The sequence below is a fragment of the Papio anubis genome, chromosome 12, assembly GCF_008728515.1.
Source record: "Papio anubis isolate 15944 chromosome 12, Panubis1.0, whole genome shotgun sequence".
Lineage (NCBI taxonomy): Eukaryota > Metazoa > Chordata > Mammalia > Primates > Cercopithecidae > Papio > Papio anubis.
In genome coordinates this window covers 57,815,690-57,833,089 of record NC_044987.1, presented here as the reverse complement: position 1 = coordinate 57,833,089, position 17,400 = coordinate 57,815,690, and the positions used below count along the sequence as shown (strand labels likewise).

Below are 17,400 nucleotides of genomic sequence, written 5' to 3'. Positions count from 1 at the left end.
AGTAGTAGAAAACTTAAATGCTGTTATTTACCTTCTCTTCCTAACCTACAGTTCCACTCAAGAACATGAAGAGTCTCATACGTTTGTATAGTGGTTCACAACTTACAACGTTTATGTGGTGCTTCACAAGATCCCTATAGGGTAGTATTAACCTAATTTTTCAAGAAGGAAACTATGTCTGGAAATTGTAGAATGCATATTAAAAACTCTTTCTGAAGAGTTTCTACCGGATCCGATGTTACCCAAAGTAAAAAATTTAAAGAGAGAAGTCAATCACAAGATTTCATTGAATCTTCACTATCAGGCAACTGGCTTCGGTTTTATGGCCGCAAATAACTCTATGTTGGGCCCCCTTTCTCACCTGTAAAATAGGAACGACAAGACCTTTTCCACAAATAAAATAAGAACAAAGGTAGAGGGTGAACCTACCACGTCGTAGGGCCTCAAATAAATTCCTTCTCCTTCTTGCCCTTGACAGAGATAGCACGGGATATCACTACCATTCCCATTTCATACGTGGAGGAAACCGAACTCGAGAACGTTCGGATTTCCTCTTCTCTACTTGCAACTCCGTAACCCGCAAATCGGCTACGGACAACTGCGATGTCCACTATGTTAGTTCTCGTAGCGTGGATTCTCTCTCCTCAAGATGCCGTCTGGGGGTCTAGAGGCCGCTAATAATTGCCCTCACTATCGAAGAAACTCGATCCTAATCCTCGACGGCACTTCAGGAACAAAGCTGCTCTCCCATCATCCCTAACCTCGCTACAGTAAAGGTCGCGGCAAAACCCCTGCTACACCCGCTAAGCGCCATCTTGGCCGCTACGTGTGACGCCACACGTAGCAGAGAGGGCAGCCGATTGGCTGGGAGAAGGCAGCCCAGGAGAGGCGCGCGAAGCCAGAGACAGGAGGGTATGTAGGAGAAGCCAAGGGAACTACAATCCCGGCCTTCCTTGCGCGTACGACAGCAAACCCGAAGCGAAAGAGGTTGGAGTTTGTATTCGGACCACAACTCCCAGCACCCTCCGCGATGTCTGTCCTTTTCTTTCATAACGCGGAGGAAAAGAAGGACAAGATGAATGGAAGCCTTTTGGTGTTTGTCCTCCGAAAGGCGGGAAAGGCGAACTACACCTCCCGACTGGCCGCGCGCGGCTGCGCCTGCGCCCTGTTACCTGTCGCCATCTTGCCCCTTCAGAGGCACCGCAAACAAACCCAATTCCTGGTGTCCCCTAGTCTTGGCGGAGGAGCCTTTTAGATGAGCCCCGAAAGGCCGGGCAGGTGGGTGACTCTCAGGCAGGGTCCTGGAAAGAGCTGGCAGACCAGCCAGGGTAGAGGAGCGCCGGGCCAAGCATTCGGAGCCCGGCTTGGGGCTCCCAGCCCCATCCTCCGTTGTTTCCTAACGGGATCGTGGGGCTCCCCGAGGTGGACTCAGGGGGACTCTGGCAGGCCTGGTGCTGGGACTCCGGGGGTCTAGCTCTGGGAGACTCCCGGTGAGTCCAGGTCGTCTGGCTGGCTGTCCGGTGGCTTACTCTCTCTCCGTTGTCCTCTCCGCTGGGGAGGGAGTGAGGCGTGGGTGCCAGCCGGGACCCCTGACAACAGCTACTGGCCCCGAGGGGCTTGGGTCGTGGGCTTGACATTGGAACCGGCGCCGAGAGGCCCGGGTGAGGAGCCTGGGCGGGCTGCTCTTGTTGTGGTGCTGCGAGGGAGTGCGTGTTTGGAGAGGGGGCGGGGCGGGCTTGCCTCCTTGACACTTGAGTGGGGAAGGATCCTACAAGATCCCGATTCCCCGAGCGGGCTCCGGCAACTACTGCCCGGGTTTCCGATGCGTTGCGTCCCCGCTGTGGGGTCCCCTGGCTGGGACGCGCCGGGATGCCGTGACGTGGTGCTCGGTTCTAGCAGCCTCCGACCGCCTCCAAGATCCTGTCGGGAGGCGGGGACTGGCTTGTGGAGGGAGCGGATTCCTTTGGCTCTGCCCCTTCTTCCTCCTCCCCACCCCTTTTCTTTATGTCATACTGCCGGCTGGGGCGCGCAGTCCAGTTCTCCTTGCCTTGGGTTGGTTCTGACCTGAGAGGACTATGGGAAGTAGGGGGAGGGGGCTCACCTCGGGACACAGAGTTGGAGTTAGCAGCCCCAGCGCCTGGGACGGGATATAGCAGTTATTTCGGTTCTGTGTCTGACTTCTAGGCTAGACAGTGGGCTCATTCATTCATTCATTCATTCGTTTTACTCAGTCGCGTCAACCATTCACTTACCCATTTAACAAATACTTTACAGCGGCTGTACTCTGTGCTAAGCAAGTATTGCGCGAGTCCCCAGCGCCGTGTAGTTTTGTGTTTTACACTAGAAAATTCCCAGTTCTAAGTAAGTTCCTGGCAGCTAAACTTTTGGTAAATGGTTTTCAATAACTACAGGATCAAGATTCATATTCCATTGTTAAGACTTGAGGAGAGAGTTATTTAGTACGTTTCTTTAACTTGCTAGGAGCTTCACAAATTTTATCTCATGTAATTCGTAAGTGAGGAAGCTGACAGGAGTCAACTTGCCCAAGGTTGGTAGTACCACCTATTTATTAAATTAAATGCCAGCCACTATGAAAGAACTTTACATATAGTGTTCTTTAATACGCATAACAAACTGGGTGGTATTACCTCTGTTTTATAGATGTGTAAAGCTTAGGCTCAACCAGTAAGTTGAAAAGTTGGGACTAGAAACCTAGACGTGTCTGGCTCTAAAGCCTGTGTTCGTTCCACTGTGATAGTTCAAATGGTTTAATTCTTGATTTGTCAGAAGTTGGAAAGTGTGGTGGTGAGAAAGCCTTGTAAAATATTAATGTCTTTTTGGTTTACTTCTTAGCCTGTGGCTGGATCTCCAGGTGAGTGGCCCCTTGAATGTACTTTGGTACTTTGGTACTTTGGTAATTTGACTTTTTTAAATTTTGTTCTGGTAGGGAGGACAAGCTCTTTGGGGCTACCAAACAGAAGCAGCAATGCCTGTTGTGTGGCCAACCCTTTTGGATCTCAGCAGGGATGAATGCAAAAGGATTCTTCGAAAATTGGGTATGACGTTCATTGTTTGTTTTTTTACCTCTCTATGATACTTTTCCCTTTCTGCCTGGGTCATGGCTGTTGGCATGGATGTCATATCTCACGCTACATCAGAAATTCTTTGGAGATACAGTTCCCATCTTACTCATTGTTGTTTCCCTCAGTGCCTAACATAGTGCTTTGTAAATAGTAGGTGTGTGAATTGTAATAATACTAGTAGCTAAGATTTATTGAGGGCTACTTGGCTATTCTGAGTCTTTTTTATACAACATCTAATTTAAATATTTTAAGAATTAACTTTGTCGTTTGAAAGCCTGAAAGGTAGGTGTTTTTTGTTTGTTTGTTTTGTCTCCATTTTACAGATGAAGCTTAGAAGCCAAGGTGATGGTGATAGACATCCAGTCAGTATTTGAACGAGGGAATATGCTTTCAGTCTTACTTTAACATACTCTTAACCTTCATGATTGTATGTGTCAATTATATACTATTTCTGAATTCTAAATTGATGTAAGCTATGCTCACTTTTTCAAATTATATTTTACTATCAATAATAAAACATTTTATGTTTGTAATTTATTATTTAGTGCTTCTTTTCACCTACAGCAGCCTTTCTTAACTAGTATTGAGGGAAAGAATTAAGCCCTAATGCTAAGGTATCCATTGTATGTAAAGAACTAACTTCGTCCTGTGCATCTAGAATGCTATTAATTATTGCTTTCCTTGGGAAAATTGAGAAAAAGAGTTATTACTCAAATCATTTTGTGTTCTGTGGTTCAGATGAGGATCTTTGGTTGAGAAATGCTGCCTCAGACTGTGAGGACCTTGTCTTATTTACCACTGTAGTTTCTGGCTAGCACAATAAATGAAATAATTGAAAAAATAATTTGAAAAAGGAGATTAAATGTTTTGGCAGTGGATATGCATTATTTAGATAGCTGTGATTTTAAAGGAAAAGTATAGGTCTTGAATTTAGACAGACCTAGGGTCTTGGTATTACTACGAATGACCCATGTGACCAAGGACAAGTTATTTATTCTTCCTAAATTTGTTGATATTTTTGTTTAAAAAAAAAAAAAAAGGATAACACTGTCTGCCTCATTAGTTTGTTACGTGTGTTCGAGACGGGCGGATCACGAGGTTAGGAGATCGAGACCATCCTGGCTAACACGGTGAAACCCCGTCTCTACTAAAAAATACAAAAAATGAGCCGGGCGAGGTGGCGGGCGCCTGTAGTCCCAGCTACTCGGGAGGCTGAGGCAGGAGAATGGCGTGAACCCGGGGGGCGGAGCTTGCAGTGAGCTGAGATCCGGCCACTGCACTCCAGCCTGGGCGACAGAGCCAGACTCCGTCTCAAAAAAAAAAAAAAAAAAAACAGTATACATAAAGGGCCCATCATAGTAAATCTTTGTTGGGAATTTTTCTTTGTAAATCAGATAGAATCATAGCGGCTCTGGCCCTGTCTGTCCTTTTTATTCCACCCAAGGCCACTGTGAGGATTTCAAATCACTTTTTAACAGCGTCTTTTTTTTTTTTTTTTTTTTTTTTTGAGACGGAGTCTCGCTTTGTCCTCCAGGCTGAAGTGCAGTGGCCGGATCTCAGCTTACTGCAAGCTCGGCCTCCCGGGTTTAGGCCATTCTCCTGCCTCAGCCTCCCGAGTAGCTGGGACTACAGGCTCCTGCCACCTCGCCCGGCTAATTTTTTGTATTTTTTAGTAGAGACGGGGTTTCACCGTGTTAGCCAGGATAGTCTTGATCTCCTGACCTTGTGATCCACCAGTCTCGGCCTCCCAAAGTGCTGGGATTACAGGCTTGAGCCACCGCGCCCGGCCAACAGCATCTTTTAAAGCAAGTCTAAGAGTTGTTTTTGGAGAGGGTGTGGGATGTCAATCTTTTTTTTTTTAACCTTATATCCAAACTTTTAGTGCTAATCTGAAGATAGTTTTCTACACACTTACATACAATTAATATAACTTATTAGTTGCTGATTATAAAGTTGGATTCATATTTATTTAATAGCTGAAATTGCAGAACATATCACAAAGACAGTAGATTAGATTGGGATTTCTGGGTTTGGGGGGGTTTGAATTGAGAGGTTATGTTTAAATATGGTAACCTTTAAGTCTAAATTTATTCCTAATTTTAGTCAGAGCTGTATGGGTAATGTTGCTGCAGAACTGCTTCTATACAAAAGAAAGCAGTCATCTTGTATGGTAATATAATCTTCACTGACCCCTCACTTTGGGGGGTGAGCTTTGATAGTGATTAGCCAAAGACTTCCTCCCCACCCGTTGGCTTATTATCATAACAATGAAACCTTTTAATCGTCTTCAAATGCTAACTCTAGGTCCAAAGTTTAGAAAAGGTACATACAGTTTTTAAAAATTAGCTGTATCCTTTAAAACATAGTTATAAATCATTTTAATATAAGATGTTAAATACTTAGATTTTACATACATATAAAGAAATTGGGATAGAGAATTTCTTTCTTTATATATACTGAATGTGTCAGTGCTAGATAAATGCTTCCTTCTCTCTGTCTTGCCTCTCCCCTTGCCTATTTTTGTGATCATTCCTGAGCTGTAGCTCCAACATGGGACTTTATGGACTATAGTGTATTTGAATGGCTGATTTAATGGACCAAATTGAGGGCTTTATATAAATGGTTTGGCAAATCTTTCGTTTTTGGAATGTTCATATGTATTTATTATTTTATTCTACTTTTGTGTTTGCAATAGAATGGCATGAAAAATAATTACAGAAATTCAGCTAAATTTGAGGTATGTAAGGATCTAAGGATACCCATCAAAATGGACATCAATAAATGTGAAGGAGGTTGGGAAGCTAGTAGGGTTCTTTACAATGAGTGAATTTCTTGTGAAGAGGAGGAAGTGATGTGGATCCTATATCTGTGGTAACTGTGTTCAGAGTCCCAGTTTTGTGTATGTGAGGTTGCCATCTCTTGATTTTTGTACATGACTTCTTAGACTTGAAATGAGACTTGAAATGTCAGAAATATTTGTCGTATTTCTTTAGTTAATTTTATTTTTTCTGAAGTACTGTCTTGATCATCATAAATTCCACAAGTCACAAGTGTGAACTTCTTTTTCATTTTTCTCAAACTGTTCCCTCACTTTGACCTCTTCATTTCTTTTTATAGCATTGCTGTTCTCCTAAACATTTTGCAAGCTGCAGAATCTGACTTCCTTCTGCTGTTACTTCCCACAATCAATTACTGAATCCTATCAAATAAAAACATTTTAGACTGGAAATAGAGGCTTTCTCAGTCTGACCACAAACTACTTTTCCATTTTTACCGTTCTCTGTTCTCTTACATGTGTGAACTAAAATCTTTAAAATAGTTATTTGGATATATTTCTTAGGTGCCTTGCTGGATTTTAGTCACCTTAAGGATAGGGATTTTATTTTGTTCCTAGAAATATTCTCCATGGTACCTTGTAGCAGTAATGTTCAGTTAGTAGTTTGGTTTGAGCTAGTGACTATCCAAATACAGACATATTTTTACTGCCCTTAGTGTAAAACTCTCAAACATAGTTACTGGAAGTTATGGAATAATGTGAAACATTGTCTGTTCTTTTACTCTATTTCTTTCGTACATTTGCTTTTTTTTTTTTTTTTTAACCCTGCCTGCCTGGCGCACAATTCTCTTTCTGATTAAAGCTTCTGCTTCTACACTAGATGATGTATTTCTCCTCTGTACTTTTACCATTGTATGTAAATTGTATCATAATTGCCTGATGACTTGTTTCACTGTAGCTCTCTATTCTAGAGTTAACTCCCTGAGGGCAGGATTAGCACACCATTTGGTGTATATAATAGGACTCACTACTAATCTGTTGAATAAAATATTTCATAAATTGGGGAGGGCATAAACATTTAGAGTATACTGCATTCTTGGTTATCCCTAGTGCTTTTTCTGGACTCTATTCTGAGTCTGATAAAAGCTGAAATATGTTTCCTGAAACTAAGTATTTCCTTCACTACTCTGAGCAGCAGAGCTTTGTCCTTCAAGAGTGACCGCCACATTGAAATGTCTACATAGTATCCAACACAGGTTGAACATGCAGGATGTTTAAACTTAGGGTCATTTGGTTGGACCAGACATTCCTTTTTTTTTTTTTTTTTTCCTGAGACAGGGTCTTACTGTGTCACGCAGACTGAAGTACAGTGGCGTGAACATAGCTCACCACATCCTCAACCTCCCAGGCTCAAGTGATCCTCCTACCTCAGCCTCCTGAGTAGCTGGGACCATAGGTGTGCACTACCACCCCAGCTAATTTTTAATTTTTTTGTAGGGATGGGGTCTTGCCATGTTGCCCAGGCTGGTCTTGAACTCCGGAGCTCAAACAGTCCTCCTGCCTCGGCCTCCCAAAGAGCTGGGATTACAGATGTGAGCCATGGTGCCTGGCCAGATTTTTGTTTTGCTTTATTTTGTTTTTTGAAACGGGATCTCGCTCAGTTACCCAGGCTGGAGTGCAATGGCATGATCACAGCTTACTGTATCCTTGACTTCCTGGGCTCAAGTGATCCTCCCATGTCAGCCTCCTAAGTAGCTGGGACTACAGGTGTGCACCAGCACACCCAGCTAATTTTTTGTATTTTTTTTGTACAGCCAGGGTTTTGCCATGTTGCCCAGACTGGTCTTGAACTCTTGGACTGAAGCGTTCTGCCCACCCGGGCCTCCCAAAAGTGCTGGGATTACAGGTGTGAGCCACCATGCTTGGCCCTGGCCAGACATTTCTATTTTATGTAAAAATATTTAAGGTAGGCAGCCCAGCCCAGTCTTCTATATAAAGCTTATTTTTGACAGAACTGTGAATAATATCAACTGAATGAGACTATTAGTTTATTTTTGGTGTAGCACTTAGTCTGTGGGCTCACGTTTTTTGAGTTTCTCTTGTGTGTGAGGTATTTACAAATAACAAATACTCATGATAACTTGACTATGAAAACAACTCTAGTTTGGACATTTATTTCCCACCATTCTGGTTTGCTCAGATATATCTGTTTCATAGTTAACGGTTTAAAACAACAACTGTTTTATTATTTCTTGCCATTCTGTGGGTTGCTGGCCTTGTCTGAGTTCTTTCAGGTATTCAGTGGTAGCTTATATGGGGACTAGGCTGAGGTAGCTGGCCTCTCTCTTCATTTGGCTTCTCATTCTGGGCGTCTTCACAGCTTGGTGATCTCAAGGTTCCTGAAGGGCAAGGCCTTGTATGCAAGTACTTAGCAAGCTTCTGTTTGCATCATGTTTGCTGTTGTTCCCTTGGCCAAAGCAAGTAATATGCCAAGACTAGAGTCAATGTGGGAGGGTACTACACAAGGGTAGTACGCAAGGGCGACATTGAGAGGCGTGTATAGTTTATTGGAGGCCGTTGGGGACTTTTGATTTTATATTTTAACCAGTCCTGGAGACTGACAGTTTTCTTTCTTTCTTTTTTTTTTTTTTTGAGACGAACTCTCTCTCTGTCACCCATGCTGGAGTGCAGTGGCGCCACCTCTGCCTCCGGGTTCAAGCGATTCTCCTGTCTCAGCTTCCCAAGTAGCCAGGATGACAGGCACCTGCCACCACAGCTAAGTTTGTATTTTTAGTAGAGACGGAGTTTCTCCATGTTGGTCAGTGTGGTCTCAAATGCCCGACCTCAGGTGATCCACCTGCCTCAGCTTCCCAAAGTACTGGGATTACAGGCATGAGCCACTGCGCCCGGCTTGACAGTTTTATTTCTTAATGGTTATTTCTGTGGAAAGAGTGAAATGAAGATGTCTGGTATTAGGATTCAGTATATTATGTCCTAGTTGCTGCAAGAGCATTTCGTGTTTATGTTTCCCAATTAGTCATTTTGATGATAGTTTTTATAGATGCGGAGGATCTTACTTCTGGAGGGGACCTACAAAGTCCCTTCTAGGTAAGGAAACAGGTTTAGAGATGAGAAAAGACTTGCTGAGTGTCACACAACTAATAAGTGGCAGTGCTGGAGCCAGAATATTTTGTTCCAATATTTTTTCCATTGCATAGTATTTACAGTACTTTCAACTACACAGGAGGGAGGTAGAATATAGTTTGAATTCTTAGGCAAGCCTGAGGAATTATTTTAAGAGTTGATTAATGAAGATCCCTTTTAGTAATGCTGAAAACTTCTTAGCCTTATTACGTCACTTGGTGCCTATTCCCAGTTGTTGGTATCATTTGTGCTATATGTTTTTCAGTGACAGTGTGTGAAACAAAATATCTACTGTTAGATTTTTCTGCCTAAACATTTTATATACATGACTTCTGTGAGGCAGTGAAAAACAAAATGATGTAAAATTATAAAATCACATTTTAATGTTATTAGATAAAATTTTTGAAAGGAATTTAAAACAGTATTTGTATTTGATTATTTTTAGTTTTTTTCTCTGAAGTTTCACTATACATAGCCACAGTATTAAAATATTAAAGGCCTATCTTGATCAAATAATTTTCTTCTTCTAGAATTGGAGGCATATGCTGGAGTTATCAGTGCACTTCGGGCACAGGGAGATCTCACCAAGGAAAAGAAAGATCTTCTTGGAGAACTATCAAAAGTTCTTAGGTAAATTATCATAAACGTTTGTGAGACGTGACTCTAGAAATTTCATTTTGAGGGATTTTATTACTTATCACTCTCAAATTAAGTAACTGTCAAATTAAGTTGAAGAACAGAGGTGTTCAAATTGTTGGTGGTAAGAGACTCCATCCCAGTTGTGTGCTCTGTTACAGAAAATTATATAACTTACCATTTATTGTGTAATCCAGAATGAATATAATCCAGAATGAAGAGCGTGCAAACTCTTCAGAAAGAGTTGAAGGCAGGTTTTCTTACTTTTGGCCCACCTGGGAAAGGGAGGTGCTTTTGACATAGGTGAAAGAAAGAAGAGCAGTAACTGGATATGATGATCTAGAGTGGCATTTGCTGGAGGGAAGAGGTGATGTGAGGAAGATGCCTTAATTTACATAAATGGGTAGTGATTATGTGGTCATTGCCTTAAACATAGTGTTTTTAAAGTGAAAATATGGAAGAGGCTCCTCCTGTTACTTAACATTAATATAGGGATGTTATTAAACCAAATTCTCAGTTTTATTGTTTTCATAGTTAACAAGTTGTATTTGTTTGTTGTTTATATTTCTCATAAATTCTGTTTTTTAGCCTCTTAAGTGTTTTGGTCCATGTTAGAGGTTTAGCTTAAGTAGTATGGAATACAATTTGAAGAGCGGTATTCATTTTATTGAGTATTTATGAATGGAATGGATGTAACCTTTTAAAAAGTTGTTTCCTATTATTAACTATACATGTGTTTAATCAGGATTAATATAAGCACATTTTACCATTGGTAACATAATGTAATGTAGAAGATACGCAGCTAAAGTATTGAGTAATAAAGAAATATTACCCTGGTGTTAAGTTGTATAGCATATAGCCACAGGAAACAGATTATCTTGCCACTCTCATGTCTATTATATTCATTAAACGTTAAATTATAGACTCTTAAGCTTTAGAAAAGACCTTAGAAAACTTTCTTGTAAGTGACAAAATCCTCTTCTCAGCAGTCACAATTAGGAAGCCATTCAGCGACTGTTTGCATGTTTAGATAGCAGGAAGCTCTGCTAATCTTATCCATGGTCTGACATTTCTGAAATTTGGAAGTAATACCTTGATATCAGGCTGAATTTGTCTTCCTGATTTGTAATTTGCAACTAATTATTTCTGCAGTTACACATAATTAGTATGAATCCTTTTCTAAGATGTTAAAGCGTTTGAAGATACTCCTGTCTGTATCTTTTCACAAAGCAATCTTGTCTCCCTTCTTCCCCCAGAAATGTTGACTTAAACATTAATGAAAGTATGGAAAAGAGCTGCCTGCTTGGCAGAGTTCTATAATGGCTATTTTTCTTCATAGCATCTCAACAGAACGCCACCGTGCTGAAGTTCGGAGAGCAGTAAACGATGAACGGTTAACAACAATTGCACATAAGTAAGCCATTAGTCATACCATCCCTGATTTTTTTATGACATAGTGTAACACAGTTTTGAAACAGTCTTCCTATTGTGTAGCAGATTCCTGAGTCTTTTAAGTAACAGTATCTCTATACTCAGGGATCCTGATCATAGCAGTAAAAGTGATATTAACTGTTTATTCAGTTGGTTATTTTTTTTGCATTTGGTTAGGCAAGCTTTAATTACTCAGGTCAAATCCTGTTACAATGTAATCTCTGTCCAACTAAAAATCACCATAATTTAGCGGATGATTCATTTACTTGAGACCAAGTTCAATAACAAAGTATTGTGTCCCTTAAAATTGAAAGCCCTTTAGAGGTTCTTTGTAATGGTATTTGATAAGTTATTACCTTATAAACAGGCGTTGTAACTTTTTTGATATCTGACTCATTATTTCATGTATTTTGAGATTCAGAAAAAAATGTGAAATTTGTATTCTGTCTTTAAGAAATATGAATATAACATCTCTTAATTTATTTTTAAGAAGCCAAAAGAAAAATAAAATGATTAAAGATTCTTACCAAATTGTTTTCTGATCATTATAACTATTTAAGAGGAGGGGTGGAGGGTGGTAGAGGATTGAGGGCAGGGATCAAGCCGTAATTGAGTACGTATGGAGACAGTGCCTCCTAAAGAGTACGAAGGATCAGAAATTAGCCTTTAAATGTTTATACAAGATGATAAAACATTTCATAAAATGTTATAGTATAATTCATTTATTTTTTTTTTATATTTTAATGTTAAATGAAACTAAAGGGAAAAATTCAGTGCATTTCCATAATGTGAAAACTTAAACATTGTATTTAAACCAATTGGCAATATTTGAATTGACCCCCAAGAGCTTCATCTTGTGCTTCACTGTCCCTCATTTTACTTAACATAAAATGGGGTGCTGCCTTTTCAACAGCATAGTTTGAAGGTTGAGCTGTTTATTCTGGAATTTTGAGATTCTTCAGTGGTAGGTATGCGCTGTAGAAATTTGGGAATTTTCCATTAGAGACATTTAGTAATCTAGTTGCTAGGCTAACATGGTTGAAACACTCAAATATTAATTAATGTGTTCCTTCTTTAATTTGCTCTAAGATTTTGACTTGGGGTGTTCTAGAAGTAATGGTAACTGAGCCTAGATTCTAATTTGAGAACTGGTAATAGGAAATGTATGTGCTAGAGAATAAAGTAGTAAACCTTAGCTTGCATTCAGAGGCACTTAGAAACAAATTAGTATTGTAGAAGCATTGGAACGGTATTGTGGGGCTACTAGTTGTAAGTTGATGCATCAGTTTCATACTTAAAGGATAACATTTATTTAGTCTCCTTTTCCTTTTTTCCCCTTTAAAGAATGAATTTATCCTTATATTTGGGTGAAAGACCAAGTTACAGGTATGCAAATAGGTTATTATTATTTCAGGCTTTTTCTTGTATTTATTTCCAAATTGAAGCTCTCAATTATTCAGGGGCACATTATTCCATTTATGAATTAACCATGCCCCTTGCTTTCCTTCTCTTCCCCTCCTCCCCCTCCTAATACTGCCCACCCTTTAGCCATTTTGCTGCTTGGGAGTACTTCTAGTCAGAGGGTGGGAAGGGAGAGGAGGTGAAAATTTTAATTAGTCATTTTACTACTTGTTAGTTGTCCTGGAAAAGGTTTGGTGGAAGAATTTACAAGTATTTGCCAAAATATTTTTGGATAATATTTGAGTTTCTTTAATCTCTTTGACCTCTCCCTTTCCCTCCTCTCTCCATTAGCATGGATAATTGAGAGTTGGCTTTTATCTGCCTGTGTTTCCTCTTTTTTCTCTCCTTTATGATTTCTTTAATACATAAATTTCATTTTTTTGGAAACAGTTTACTTCAGTGTATAATTTTGAGCTTCTTAGGTTTTTCTGTATTCTTGTTTTAATATATTATTGTTTTAGTTGGATCAGATGTTTTATTGTTGAGCTCAAGGGGTCAGTGAGTGGGGATTGATGAGGAAGGAATAGATCTCTCATTCTTTTCGTCTCCTCTGCCCTCTTCCCCTCAGAAGTAGCAACAGAGCCTAGTTCCAAATATTATCTATAGGAGGGCTTCATACTCCAAGCCTAGAAAAACAACTAAAGGAATGCATCTGAACTGACTACATTCTCTTTCTCCTCCCCTCCCCCCACTCAAAATAGGAGTTTAGGTCAGAAGGAATGTGGTTGAAAGGTGATGAGAAAGCTGAGAAGATTGAGCACAAAGGAGGGGGAAACAAAAGGAGTGGCATATCTGGGATCAAAGAAAAGCCTTTCTTGTGGCTTGAAACATAACACGTGTTTATTGTTTGGCACCAGGCCACTTATTAAGTAGTTTGATACTCTTAATTCAGTTTTTAATTACGTCAGAATGTTACAGTATTAACGCCTTGGATGTCAAGGAGCTTCGGATTTTTTAATTGGACCACTCTTGCCCATATTGTCTCTAGATTGAGGAGAAAGTGGCTATCTGGAATTTCTGCTCTCTTAATCCTTTCCCCATCACTCAAACATTCACAGGATACTGCATCAGTTTCTGTGTGAGGATGAGGATTTCTTACTGGTGCCTTGTACACCAAAGGATATGTGGGCCAGGTAGTTTCATTAGTATAATCTTAGATTTCTCAGAAAAGGGACTGGGGCAAGGTTTCCCCTGTCATACTTAGTATAAATAGAGAGACATTCTTATACTCACACTAAGGTATCTCAGTGAAGCCCTCCAGGAAGATGTTTAGTCTATAAAATCTAGTTTAGATAACTTGTGTAACTAATGCATATTTACACTTATATCTTCATTACTAAGCAAATAGGAATTTCTGATCTAATTCTAACATGATACTTAATTTTTCACTCAAAGTTTGAGCATGTTTGCATGAGTAGAAATTTGGAAGATTTATAGATCTTTCTAAAAGTTGCAGTGGTGTCTTTTGCACTACAAGTTTTGTCTTTTCAGTAGCATACGTTCATGTGCTTCAAATTATTAATCTTCCATAATTTCTGCCACCACTTAAACAATACACCAGGTAAGTGTAGATGTCACTTAATTTGTGTGGTAAACTCTCACCAAGCAAGCTTATTGTGATATTCTAATAAACTGATAGCAAAATAAAAGTAAGCCAAGAAATGCTGAATAGCTTTTAGAATTTTTTCCTCTAACAATTAGCTTTTGTGTCTCTTTCTTGTTTGTACCATTCTTTGTTTCAAAACTAGCATCAACTTGGGGATTATATAATAACAAATTTGTGAGTGTTACTGAAGTTTTAGGAATTCCCCTTTCTTTTGTCTTAGGTAGGACTGTGTTAAACCATAAGGGAATTTACACATTTTCCACAGTAAGCCAACTGGATTCATCAGCTCTTAGAAATTCCTTTCTGAACTGAACTTAAATCCTTAAATTGTAAAAGTGATTTATTCCATTCAATGAAAGTTGGTAGTAATTCAACAGCAGTATCCAATTGGTATACATCAAAGGCAAAACCCATTTGAAAAATTTTATACTTTCGACTTATCTGTCAAATAATTTCAGTAGTATGATTATGCTGGTCGAAGGAGACATTTATTAGTTGTGTGACCTTAGGCAAGTTATTTGATGTCTCTGACTCAGTTTCCTCATCTATAAAATGAAGGTAATAATACTACCAAATTCATAGGATTGAAGAGTTAATACATGTAATATGTTTAGAACAATCCTTGACATAAGTGCTTAATGATAACTATCATCATTACTACCATTATTATCATTATCATTATTCCACTGCCCACTAACAAGGGCTTTTATACTCTTATCTAAATCTGAGAATGCGTGGACATACAGAGTCTTAAACTCTAAGTTAGTTTGAAGAACCTATGGTTTCAAATGCAGAAATATTTCTGATTTAGTGAAGAGATTGATTATTTCTGAGTGAATTTTAAACTTCAGCACTAATCATTAGTCAGGGTCTTTCATGGAGCCAATTTAAGAGAAATGATACAACTACCTTTTGCTATTCCAACCTCTGGTTGAATTCTTGGGATGAAATTTGTTCAAGGAATTTAGGGTAGATAAACTGAGAGTGGTGTTTGCTTAGAGAGAGAGTTCAATTGTCTTAATTCCTTCTTAGAGTGAAGAGTGGTATAAATACATAAAAATAATGGCGCGTTTCTTCTAGTGTCCTTAGATCTAGTCTATTTTTAACAAGAAGGATAACAATACATTGTCAGTGACACATATGGTTATATATACAGTACTCTTCCATTCTTTTCTACTTAGGCTCCCTCGTTTACTGCCTCAGTTTCCCTTGTTTGAAAGCCTTAGAACCTCTGGCCATGCAGGCAGTTAGATAATTTTCAAAAGGTTCAGTGAATTCCGTCCTTAATTAAGGAAAATCTGACTTTTAAAATTACAAGTGCTTATTACTTTCTTGGTGTTAATTATAAAATTAAGTTCTAAATATTAGTTGAAATACTAGTTTTCATTAGTGATAGCAGATTTAAGTTAATGAAACCAAAGCCAATATTTATTTAGAAGGCATAGGAAAATTTTTTGTAGTTTCATTTATGTTCATGATAAGATTCAGATTATAGAATAAACTGTGTAAGAACCTAAGTGTGTGACATTCCTTGAATTGTAATTATTCATAATTTTGATCTTGCTTGCTTAAAATAAAGCCTCTCCTATTCCCTCAGGGCACTTTTTATAATTTAAAAAGTTATATATATTTGAGCATATATGTTTGATTTGTTTTTAGTGATTGAAAACCCTTGTAGCAGCGCTTTCTTTTTTGTTTAGTATGTCTGGACCTAATAGCTCTTCAGAATGGTCCATTGAAGGTCGTCGATTGGTACCACTGATGCCCCGGCTCGTTCCCCAAACCGCCTTTACTGTAACAGCTAATGCTGTTGCTAATGCAGCTATCCAGCACAACGCATCTCTTCCAGTGCCTGCAGAAACAGGAAGCAAGGAAGGTGAGTAGAAAAATATGCCTGTATTAGAGAGTACTTTTCGTAGAATTTGCAATACAATTTCAAGAAAAGTTGTCTTATTTTTCATCTACTTATATTCAAGTGTTTAAAGGTTATGAAACATAGTAGGAAACTCTAATTCTGAAATTAGACTGCCAGATTTTTAGTCTTAGACAAAATTTAAGTCTCCCTTTTGTCTAAGGTATGAATTATGTTAATCATCAAAATTGCAGAAACCTCGGAATGGATTTTTGATATCAGTGTGTCTTGTTAAAAATGAATAGAAGACCTTAATGGATGACATTAGAAAATAAATAAGGTAACAGAAGTCATTTAGCTGCTAAAAAATGATTCTGAACTGATAGCTTTAGAAAATAAAGCCCCGTTTTCATTTTCTGGAGTCAGTGATATATGCTACTTCTTTGTTCTGGTTAATGAATGTGCTGAATCCATTCCCTGGCAGAAGGGCTTTTATCATTATTTATCTAGTAATTGACACATGCTTTAAAAATCCTCCAGTTCTCTAGAGACCACCAAGAGTAATATTAAATTTGACAGAACATATTTGGATTGACTCAAGTAGTTTAGTTTGATGTTGCATGACAATGACCCTAAAAACAATGCATTTGTCAGGTTACTCTGGGGAATTGTCTTTGCTTGCCTAGCAATGGCCATGGAACAGAGTAAGACACTCTTTTTTATGCATGACAGGCTCTGTTTTAGGGTGAGAAAAGGTATATTTGGAGGAAGACAGTGTATAAACTTGGCCTCCATTGAGTTCCTCCATCTACCGACCCTCAGGTAGAGTGGAAAGAATATAGAGTTTCCACTAGTCAAATCCATGTTTGAATCTTAATTTGTCATTTCTTAGCTGTATGACCTCCAGCAAATTTGAGCTTCTGTGAGCCTTGGGTTCCTCATCTTTAAAATGAGAATGCGATATTGTGAGAATTAGTGAAGATGTATGGAAAGGATTTAGTGTGTGGTACTCAATAAATGATGCCTATAACCTATTCTTACTGTTGTTTAGCTGTATCCCTTCATTGAATGATAGGTTGAAATATGATGTTGTCATTATTTTAGTTGAGTTGTTGTGCTGCTTGGATGGCAATGACTAGTGAGTTGATTTGTAGAAAAGAATGTTACCTTGATTCTTCCTTAGTGGCCACGCTGGAAATTGCTAAGGTTAGGGAAAAATTATCCACCCATGTCATCGGTGCTGCTGTTAGTATTAAAAGGGAATACAAGTGCCTGTTGTCCAACTCCTGCCATGAGTGAAAATTATTTTCATTTTTCTTAGTATAATTTTAAACTTTATTTCTTTGTAACTGCGTTTTTCTCCATCAGCAATGCCACCTGTTGACAAGCTGTTAAATACTTGGGAAAAATC

The 17,400-nt window shown here is 38.9% G+C and overlaps 1 protein-coding gene across 13 annotated transcripts in view; it reads left to right on the top strand.

Annotated features, from left to right (window-relative positions):
- The first annotated feature begins 1,060 nt into the window (after positions 1-1,060).
- EMSY (EMSY transcriptional repressor, BRCA2 interacting) overlaps positions 1,061-17,400 on the top strand; it is a 104,419-nt gene continuing 88,079 nt past the window's right edge. For 6 of the 13 annotated variants that reach the window (XM_021926340.2, XM_009186957.3, XM_021926339.2 and 3 more), the window contains exons 1-6: positions 1,061-1,278; positions 2,948-3,056; positions 9,534-9,633; positions 10,979-11,053; positions 12,415-12,456; positions 15,838-16,013. In XM_021926340.2, the coding sequence (XP_021782032.1) occupies positions 2,987-3,056; positions 9,534-9,633; positions 10,979-11,053; positions 12,415-12,456; positions 15,838-16,013 (463 nt within the window). In that variant the 5' untranslated portion in view covers positions 1,061-1,278; positions 2,948-2,986. The remainder of the gene's footprint in view (positions 1,279-2,947; positions 3,057-9,533; positions 9,634-10,978; positions 11,054-12,414; positions 12,457-15,837; positions 16,014-17,400) is intronic. The other 7 variants (XM_021926341.2, XM_021926338.2, XM_009186959.4 and 4 more) reach the window with 4 other exon arrangements.